The following is a 10,943-nucleotide window of genomic DNA, read 5'->3' as shown; positions in this document are numbered from 1 at the left end:
GTTTACACTTTTTTCTGCTTGATCATACTGGTACTTGAAACAGTCGTGGCCAATTTCAGGGCATTCAGGGTGAAGACATCTTATCAAAAAACGTAAAATTTCCATATCAAGGTAAGTTTTAATGGGATATCTTCCCAATTCTTCTATTACAGAAGAATTTGTTGTGTTCACGTTTACACCTAAGAGAAATTTGCAGAATTTATACTGGATTTTTTCTACATCGGCACAAGCTCGTGTCCCCCAAATAACACCACCGTAAAGGATAGGAAGTATCTTACAATCAAATATGTGAAATGCAATGTTAGGATGAAGCCCATCAAATCTGTATAAAGTGCTCTCAAGATTGTACAAAGCCTTCATGGCTTGATCAGCAATGTGTTTTTGTGCCTGATACAAGACACCTGAACTTGAGAGAATAACCCCTAAATAATTATACTTTGAAACTACTTCAATTTCTTTACATCCCCAGTACCATTTCTCGGTCTTTTTTAAGCGAATTCCTTTTCGTAACACACTTTCTTGCTTTTGCCAAGGTTTACTGTCAATCTCCAACGTTTACAATAATCATAAAGACGGTTAAGGAGTCGCTGCAAACCATTTGGGGTGCTAATAAAAAGAGACAGATCGTCAGCAAGTACAGAAGCTTTAACGTATAAGAGTACACAACAGTTTCTGTACCACATTTCAATGCTTCTTCCAAGTCATTAATATCAAAACAAAACAATGACAATGACAAGGTTGTATATTTAGCGGATGCGTAGACATAATAATTGTTGCATTCAGTGTTGTTTGCTAATAACATGTAATATGCAGAATGTTTAAATTTACGTAAGCTGAGTTAGATTATGTCCCCTCGCCAATTTAGTCAGGTTACCACCCTGTTAAAAACAGATAGTTTTACTTTTGGATTTTCTCTTAACCATAATATATCACCAGAAGTTTCCACTCCGACCGTTTCTACTTTAATTTCCTACAGTAAAACGCTTCATCATAAGTATAATATTTTTGAGTATGGAAGCAATCAAAACCTGCTTCTGCAAGCATTTCTAATGCTCGTTCTCTTCCCCACATCGCCCCGAGTGCCATGCTTTCACCCTCGCCGGCGAGGGACATCGGCACACAGCGGAAAAGACTAGAGGTGTACAGAACTGAAGATAAGGGTGTGTTTATATTGTCAGCAAGCTTGCTATGTGATGCAACATCAACCATAACAAAATAACCGTCGTCCTTCAGAACATCTTTAACCCCTTTCAAAAATAGGTCGGGCCTTGGCAAGTCGTGTACCAAGTCCCTACACCAGACAAGATCGAATTTCAAACTCCAGTCCTCCCATTCTAATGCCTTCATCGCGTCACCGAGGTGGAAAGTGATGTTCGAGAGTTGCATGGATGCTGCGCGAGATTTGGCCATAACGATGGCATTCTCCATCAGGTCGATGCCGTGGAACTCTTTTTCTGGATAATCACGCGCCAAGAGACACAGAGAAGACCCAGTGCCGCACCCTATGTCACAGACAGCCGACGATGTCTCTGGAGATTAAAGAAGAACATAACTAAGACAAGCGAGAAGATTGAACACATTTCAAGGAGGAAACTGTCCATTGACAGGCTGCAAAACAAGCGACAGTGGCCGACAGAGCTTCAGTGTGTTATGTAGAGAATAGCAATTTGTGACACGTTGTGATGAAGAAGGTGGAAATCTTTGACAGCTGACGTCAGGTATCCACCTGACCAAAAATGGCAAAAATAGCCGCACAAATACATAATTTCATCGTGATTTGAATGTATCACATTATTATCATCCCTAGTAAGGGAGCCTTTAGTAATTACAGGGGGTGGACTAGGTAAATTCCGTGCGCATCTGTACCGTAATATGTGAACCTCCCCTATCCTTGTGTCGAAAATGTGACCCTCCCCCGTGTCCGGCATTCTAAAACTACATACTAATAAGTTTAATTGTTATGTACTACCCGTAACACGAAAGCGGAGCGTTTCGACTGTTTGCAACAATCATAAATTGTAGTCCCAGTGAGTGTAAAAGTATACAACGTTTTAATTGTTTTTTACGGTTAGTGCAGTGAGTGGCGACAAAAGTTAAGTTGCTACAATGACAGTTGCCATCAAAACGCTGGTCACAATACCCAGGCCACTCACACGAGTTCAAACAAATACGTTTGCACATACTCCGTCAAAATGTTGCAGGTAAATTTGCTGGGTAGGGAATACCGCTCAGGGAAACCTGTCAGTGAAGAACTAGCTAGTGGATAAGTAACCTCCTTGTGAACCACATCAGACAAAATGGTGGCGACAAATTTACTGGTACCGTGCCGAGAAGGAGATTCAGGATACCGCCAAAAAATTCAAGTTTTCCAGGTACAGTGTAAAAAGGATCTGGGATCGCTAAGTAGAAAATGGAAATTGCACTGCCGTGAAGAAACAAGTCAGATGACACCGGGTACTTCTGGAAAATGACATTGCTTTACTGGAGAATCTAAAGACGGAAGACCCGTCAATCACGTACAGAGCCACGAAACAGCAGCTAGAGAAGTTTTCACCAGCAGTCGCCTTACCTCGACTATGACAGTATGTAGGGCGGTCAAGTGGAATGACTGAATTTTCATTGGACAGTGGGTCGGAAGTCTTTTCCCGCGTGTGGTAAATGCGATAGTGACAATTTGTTGGTTTGCGGGAAACGACTTGATTAACAACAAAGCACGGAGTAAAATATTACAATATGCGTATCAATGCTTTTGCACTACCGTCAAAACAACCAAACGTTGATACTTTTACACTCACTACGTACAAAAGAAATGACTATTGCAAACAGTCGAAACGCTCCGCTTTTGTGTTACGGATAGTATGTTATAGACAGAAATTACAGGGGGGCTGGCATTTTTGGAGGGAGGGTTGCAATTTATCATGCAAGCCTTTTTGAAGGGTCATGCATTTGCGGGAGGTCACCATATTTTGCGCAACTGTAAGGAGGCAAGATGTGGTTGATATATTGTTTCACCCAAAAATATCAAATCATAATACACGGGAGTCTATCAGGCAAATTATTGACCATTTTCCCTCCCCACAACAAGCTATATCTATACATTTATATATGTTTGATAATATAAGTAAATGTACTTTCCTTGAAGTGAGAATTAAAGCGTGCATGTATGTACAAGAAATTGGATATTGGGATTTCATTGAAAATGTTGATTTACTATACATGGTATTATATGAGGAAACTGTGAATATTTTTTTTCCAGTACTGTAACAACATCAAGTAAATCTGTGTATTTATGTATGGTTGATTATTGATATTAATGTATTTGATCAGACTAAGGTGGTTACAAGTGGATATGTGTGCAAGAAAGTGGATTTTGGAATTTCACCAAACTGTTGATTCACTATAGTGTATATGGAAACTATATTAATGTACTTGATTAGACTAGGATGGTTAAGGATGTGTGTGCATGAAATTGGCTTTCGAATTTCACCAAAATGTTGAATTCACTATACATGGTAGTCTATGAGAGAACTATGATCAATTTTTTACCAATATAAAAAATAAAACTAACAATCTCTGCGCATTTATACACATTGGGTAATTGATATATACTTTTTCCTCTTTCCAACATGTTTTTGTCTCTTGTCTTTCATCAGTTGTAACTGTTCAAGGTGTTTAATGTGGGATACTACTGCATCTTTTTTGCCTATGAACAGGGGTACCTAAGAAAGTGTAGCTTTTGAATGAAAACGACAGCTTTGACACCGTGCAGGATAGCTTGGGTAGGGAAACGATAGTTGCTGGAATGGAATCCATAAGTTTGGTCGTTTAAAATGATAGCTTAACATATTTTGATGTTAATGTCGTAAAACAAGATGGCTGACAGCAAAAGCAGTGGAAGCGGCGGAAAGTATTTTACCCCTTTTCTCAACAAAATCACCAAATTCTGTTGTGTAAGATGCCGTGTTCAGAGAGGTTTAGGTTCGATTCCTCTCCCATTTTACAAAACTTGCAGAGAAATCTCCGTTCCCGTTTCGAACTGAACAGGCTATTAGGACGTCCTATTCTAATACATGTAAATGGATTGTGTATGTGATAGTGTATGGAAAAAGTGCTCATGCATACATGGAAGGTAGAGAAGATAACTGCCCATCTTATCTGAAGATAACTTTGAAATCTTAACCCTGGAAAACAGACATTGTCAACATTAACGACTACGTCTTTTCACTATCATATACATTCTAATCCCAGTACATGTATTAGAATAGGACGTCCTGATAGCCTGCCTGTTCAATTCGAAAACGAGAACGGGGATTTCTCTGCAAATTTCGTAAAATCGGTGCAGAAACTTTACAGAAGTGTAATCGAACCTGAGCCTCACTGAACGCGGCATCTTACACTACAGAATTTGGGGATTTTTTGTAGAAAACGGGTGAAATATTGACCGCCACTTCCACTGCTTTTGCTGTCAGCCATCTTGTTTTACGCCATTAACATAATAATAATAATAATTGGTTTATTTACCCGATTTGAAGAAAAAAAAGTTAATTACATGACACATGAACTCGAGAGGGAGAAAATAACAAAGTAGAGGGTAAATGGGGAGTCGGGAAATAGCTTACAGCTAGCCCAAACCCCGTCATGGTACCTTGTCTGAAAAAAACAGTTAGCAAAGGGGGCTCATGATAACAATAACAAATAGTTCTTTAAGTAAATAAAAGAAAAGTGCTGAAATAATTACAATATCGTAGAAGATCACTAAATTACTACATGGCAAAAGTGAAATATGTTACTGATTGATCAAATATTGCCTAAAAGTGTGTTTGAAGTTATGTAGAGAGTTTGTGGACTTTATATGGAAAGGTATGTCATTCCAAACTCTTGCTCCAGAAAAAGAAACAGCAAACTGGCCTGAATTTGTCATTGCATGATATGGACGTAGGTTTTGAAGTTGACAATTTCTAGTATTATAGTCATGACAACTGACACTGAAGTAATCTGATAATGTATGTGGTGAATGCTTGTGAATCAAGCTGTAAACGAAGGTACCTAGAAGGAATTTATGGAGTTTAAAAACATCGAGAATATTAAGTTGAGTGAAACAAGGAGCTGAGTGGTCTGTAGTTGATTTGAACATCATCGTGCGAACAATCATTTTCTGGGCTGCTAAGATACAGTTTAAGCGTGTAGAGTACGTACTTCCCCAGACTTCTAGGCCGTAGCTGATGTGGGGAAGTATAAATGCATTGTACAAAAGTAACAAAATGTGTAAAGGTAAAATGGATCTGAGTCTGTACAAAATTCCACATTTCTTCCGAATAATCTTATTTATCTTATCAATATGTTCAGACCAAGAGAGATGCTTATCCAACAAAATACCCACAAAAGGGGCAACATCAACCTCTCTGATTTGCTCGTCACGGATGTAAACAGAACCCGAGACATTCAGTTTCTTACGTCGGCCTCTAAATATAATAAAATTTGTCTTACTCCTATTTATTGTCAGTTTGTTGGAATCACACCACAATTGTATATCGTTTAAGTAAGATGATACAGCAGTAAGGTCTATAAAATCTGAACCAGAGTAAGTATGAAAAAGATTGGAGTCATCAGCAAATAAACGGAAATCAAAAAAAGGACAAGCATTTGGAAGATCACTTATATAATAAAGTCGGACCCAACACTGATCCTTGGGGTACACCATGATGAATGCTAAATTTCTCTGACACATTGTCATTTAATTGAACAAATTGAGAACGGTTTGATAAATAACTTTGTATCCAGTGTAGGCAGAGGCCCCAAAACCCATAATGCTCAAGTTTTGACAACAAAATGTCATGGTTTATAGTGTCAAAAGCTTTACTAAAGTCGATAAATACCCCTAAAGTAGAATTTCCTTTGTCAATTTCATGTAACAAATAATTTACTAAGTTAATCAAAGATAACTTTGTGCTGTGCTTCTTTCTAAAACCATACTGATGTTTGTACAGTATATTAAAGGTATGAGGTGAGCTGCTTGTTAACTACTTTTTCGATGACTTTGCTGAACAATGATAGTATAGACACTGGTCTGTTATTCCCAACTAGTTCTCGTTCTCCCTTTTTTAACATCAAAATATGTTCCAAGCTATCGTTTTAGATGACCAAACTTACAGATTTCATTCCAGCAACTATCGTTTCCGTACCCAAGCTATCCTGTACGGTGTCAAAACTGTTGTTTTTATTCAAAAGCTACACTTTCTTAGGTACCCCTGATGAAGCTTGTCGATAATGTGTATGTATTTAAAAGAATCAGAATCGGCGATTTCCTTTTCAGGAAATATCAAATGAACATTCAAAGGTTTGTCCGTAAAATCATCTTCTGCTGTGAAGTGTCTGGTCTGCCATTTATATATCATGTAGACCTGCATTATTTAAGAACAATGAAAATGTGTAACTAACAATCTTGTAGTGCTGAACTGGCTTGTCATATAATACGGTATATGGAGTGCAGATAATTACAAGAAGTGTGAGAGATAACGTAATGACCCTATTCTGGTGCACATAATGATGAGGAAAAGGATCGTGATGAATTTTCATTCTCTGAATTTTAAGAGAAGCCAAAAACCAAACTTATCGGTTAAAATCGGACTTCATCATGTACTTAAACTGTTTCGTATGCCAGTAGAATGTGAGTGCGTGTCCTTGAAATCAAGGTTTTCAACACAGAGTATGTATTAGGGTACCACTATAACCCAATTCTACCATTTGAACGAAAGTTGAATTGCGAATAGGAAGTGCAACAGTGGCCGAAATGAGGGGAATTGGAAATAACCAATACTTCAAAATGAACGCGCCAAGTTCTTCTTAAGAATTATGTGTCTCTATGTGTTGTCTGAGAGATAATATATGGTCTAATATGAAAAATATATTTTCACAATTTTTCCTATATTCTGTCCATAATCTGTGCAAATGTTGTTAAGACCGTGTAAATTATTTGCGGGAGAACATTTCCTGATACTAACCAATTGTTCTTTTTATCTCCTCGTAATCTGTGAGATAGTTTGGCGCTTTCCCTCCAAGTCGAATTGAAGACATTGCATCAAAAAACGGAGGGTCCAGTGTATATTTCGAATGTGAGACACCTGTAAGGGAAATAATTAAAATCTTGCGATAAGATTAAACTTTCATGGAGGTAACCAGGGCAAAGAGCAGTTTATGACGTAACACAAGCCAATTACCTTCGGATAATGGGGTTATCGATGTTTAATGTGGATTGTATGCACTCGTTTAAGAGGAAAACGAAGCGATGATTGGCTGATAAGACGAGCAAATATGAGTACATAATCCTGCATTGTAGACCTTGGTAAAGGTCATACCTTTATCACATTTCCTATGGATACAATGTTTTAAATACTATACAAATTTGTATACGTTTATACAGTTAAACAAGCAGATAGCTTAACCAACCCTTGAAGTTCAGAGGATTATCACCAAGCTCGTAATTTTCAAGTTCATTTGGGACGGAGGGTTCATCGATCTCCCTTCCAATGCACTTTGTCAGAAAGTATGAAATGCTAATGCGAATTTCGACTCAAATATACGTTATGGCAATTGTTAAGTATTTGACTCACGATCGACAAGTGACATCTCGCGATAAACAGTTTTGATTTGTACTTAAGGCTTAAGTCCAATTAATAAACAACTTACCCCTTGGTCCGTCCTTCTTAAAGCATTCCATGATATCTTTATACACTTCAGATAGCCATGGGATTCCTTCGCACAACACAGCTGGGGCGCCCTCGCCTTCTGCTGTACAGAGAGCTTTGCGTCTGTCAGGGGGCAAGTAGAACGTATCATTTTCTAAGTCTGCTTCAACGATCCTGGCAACCACCATTGCTCCAAGCCACTCGCGGACGTATCTGGTGAGCAATATTTGGCACAAAATAGAGGGAACAGAGAAAATATTAGAAAATTATAATAGAACGTATTACTACCGTGACCATCATGGGTGGGATATCTAGAATTATCTAGAATGCCTTCACTGCTACCCGCCATTTTTATCGTTCAATCATTGAAAAAATATTTGTGTAGGAATCGTCAATGTCGAGATGGCCATGTTTACAAGGTGTATTGTACTGTATTCGCTAGTTGTTGGCGTGTTGATTCTCTTCATACACTGGGGAACCGTTTCAAATCTTCGTAAAAGACATTCAGCTTGCTTGACGCCCCTGCCTCGCGAACCCCTTTTTGCCACTCGATTAATCTACATCAACCACCTTCTGTAACAGTAATTAAGAAGGTCGGGCAGATTGATTTGAAATTCCAGGATAAGTCAAATTATTCTAACAATATTAAATTAATTATCGTCTGCATAAAGCTTGAACAATGCATCGACAAGAAGGCTAGAACAAAAAGTCATAAAGAGGTTAAGGAGACCTACATCGTAGGCACCGCCCCTGCTGTGCGTTAAAATACGTAGTTTTAAACCATATTTCGGAGAGCAAATGCCATAATGTTGAATGACTCAGTGGCTGCTATATTCAATCTCATTTGGTTCCCTGGCCAACACGAAATATAAGTACGCCAAATATGGTTTCTATATGTCTTTATTTATTTATTTCTCTTTAAATCGGACATCAATTGTCCATAGAAACACTATTACAGAAATGAAAGAATAAACTTAAAGACACTTGGGATAAAGCACCGGTGAGGGTGCTGACAGCCAACCTTATCTCACTAGAATAGAGAATCAATCCAACACTTGCGTAATTCAGATGAGAAATTCAAGCACTGATTCACTTGCTGAATAATTACATTATCACATATAGATATTCGTACCATAAAGCCATACATTTGTTTTCTGAGTAAACTGTCAAAATTATACAGATCGTTTGAAACAAACATGGAACTTGCACTACTGAACTTTCTGTATCCCAGAAAAATACGGGCAGCATTATTATAAGCAACTCTCAGTTTCATCATAGCCCCAAGGGAATATCTAAACCAAAGTGGGGTGAGTAGTTAGTATAATTTTATTTCTGGGACACTTACCTAAAAAAAGCTACAAAATCTCCTCACACCTCCCCAGAACACTACTCACCATCCATGTAGCTCAGTGACCCTGACCTATATATGAACTCACGCAGTGCATTGTCCTGAACTAAGCAGGGAAATTCCCTGCTGAGTCAGGTCACATTCTGAATGAGACTTGCGCAATGCGCTATGACTCACCCCCACTATCAAAACGGAACGACATTCTATTCTCGGATCATTTGTTAGATAGATTCTGACTGTGCTGCAGCTCTGTACAGCTCCTTAAGTGTTCCAGTGCCCATTCTGGAGGTGCTTCTGGATGTAAGTATATACTCGTTTTCTGGTTGTGTGAATTTACTATGTTTTTCCTACACCTATCGGAACGAGATTTTCACCTATTTTATTCCCTCCCATACAGTAACCGTTCCGATCTTGAACACTGTTGCGCAATACCTTTTCAGGCAGGAACTTTCCGGAACTTTCGCAATACCCTTCCAGTTGCTTAGCAACTTGTCATGTGATTTCAGAGGTCTGAGTCTCTACAGTTTTCAGAAAAATTTTCTGTGGAATTTTTTCTGAACGACTCTAGTTAACTTGTTCACCCGATAGATAAAATTTTAGTAATTTCCTCTGAACTTAAAATATGACGAAAGACCATTACTTCAAATAATATGAGACGTTTCAGATGAATGGCACTGATATCTAAAGTGTTCACTCTTTTATCTCTACGTACAAATGTAGTTCCTAAGTCATTCTCTACTCTATTCCCTCCAACAAAACATTCAATACTCATTTCATTGCGATCTTTATCAATACTTATGATAATGTCACAAGATGTTCTGTTATCTGTTTTCATAGCATAATATCCAACCAAATCGTCAAACTCGTCTCCCGTAGCTAACTTTACACATCTAATGAGAACTGTACCATGTTGAAGTATTTTCATATTATCAGTCATCTGTTGATTTACTGTCTGTAAAGTGAGAACAGCTGCCTCATCACCGACACTTTTCAAACCCAGTTTCTTTAAAGTTGTGTCCCAAAATAATCTAACTGGAACTCCGCTAGCTGTATACGAGCAATAATTCTCCCCCTCGTTTATCCACCTTCTTAGTGTATTATCTGCCTTCATTATTGTATTAAGAGGACTAATTTTAAGGTGAATCGGTATACCAAGAAGTGCAATGTATGGATTCGTAGGAGTAAGCCAACTACGAAAATCTAGCAACTTATATTTGTTAACATTGCTATCGAAATAAATAACATTTGGAGTCCCCGGCAGTTCATCAACTCCACCCGCAATTTCACTACCCAATATATCTAAGATGTTACGTGGTACATTATAAGGTCTGAATTTCTGACTAACCGAATCCCACGTCAGAGCAAAAGGAGTAGGATCGTTTGAAGCCTTTGTAGCGTCAATTACAGTTTCATCAATGTCTGTAAGTTCGGAAAATTCTACAGCATGTTCGTGACTTTGTACCGCGGCAGAGGCTAAGACAAAAAGTTTCTCGCGGTCCTTATAACGAAGGACGTAATCCTTATTATGATTACCTGCTATCTTAGTATTATTGTTAACTTTAACATCACTTAAATCTTCAAGCTCAAGATTTTGTACATGAATTGCACCTAGACCGAAGTTACTTGGACCAGACATAATTATCCTATATACAGTGAAAATTAAAATTATATAATACCTTGTAATAATATACAACCATGGCTTCAGCTATAGGAATGACAGTTCTCGGTGCTGTATTAAATGCAACGGCATTCACAGGAGGAAATATTATCGGACAAAAGCTTTCTGGGAATGGTGAGGCTCTTATTGAAGAGAAAATTAGACATGATAAAGCATTAGAAAAATTTGAACATGATCGTACCGTCTGGTCAGAAAAAAGATTACTCCAGGCTGACTGGGAAAGAGAAAATCA

General features: G+C 38.1%; 1 protein-coding gene across 1 annotated transcript; it reads right to left on the bottom strand.

Moving 5' to 3' along the window:
* Positions 1 to 256: 256 nt before the first annotated feature.
* LOC139116075 (S-adenosylmethionine-dependent methyltransferase Rv2258c-like) lies at positions 257 to 7,901 on the bottom strand. The gene is made up of 3 exons (XM_070678588.1): positions 7,687 to 7,901; positions 7,002 to 7,121; positions 257 to 1,529 (listed from the first exon to the last, which is right to left on the bottom strand). Exons 1-3 carry the CDS (start codon positions 7,871 to 7,873, stop codon positions 958 to 960), a joined length of 879 nt encoding a protein of 292 aa, XP_070534689.1. The 5' UTR covers positions 7,874 to 7,901; the 3' UTR covers positions 257 to 957.
* Between the last annotated feature and the right edge of the window lie 3,042 nt (positions 7,902 to 10,943).

Source organism: Ptychodera flava, chromosome 17 (genome assembly GCF_041260155.1).
Source record: "Ptychodera flava strain L36383 chromosome 17, AS_Pfla_20210202, whole genome shotgun sequence".
NCBI classification, from domain to species: domain Eukaryota; kingdom Metazoa; phylum Hemichordata; class Enteropneusta; family Ptychoderidae; genus Ptychodera; species Ptychodera flava.
This window is presented reverse-complemented; position numbering and strand designations above follow the sequence as displayed.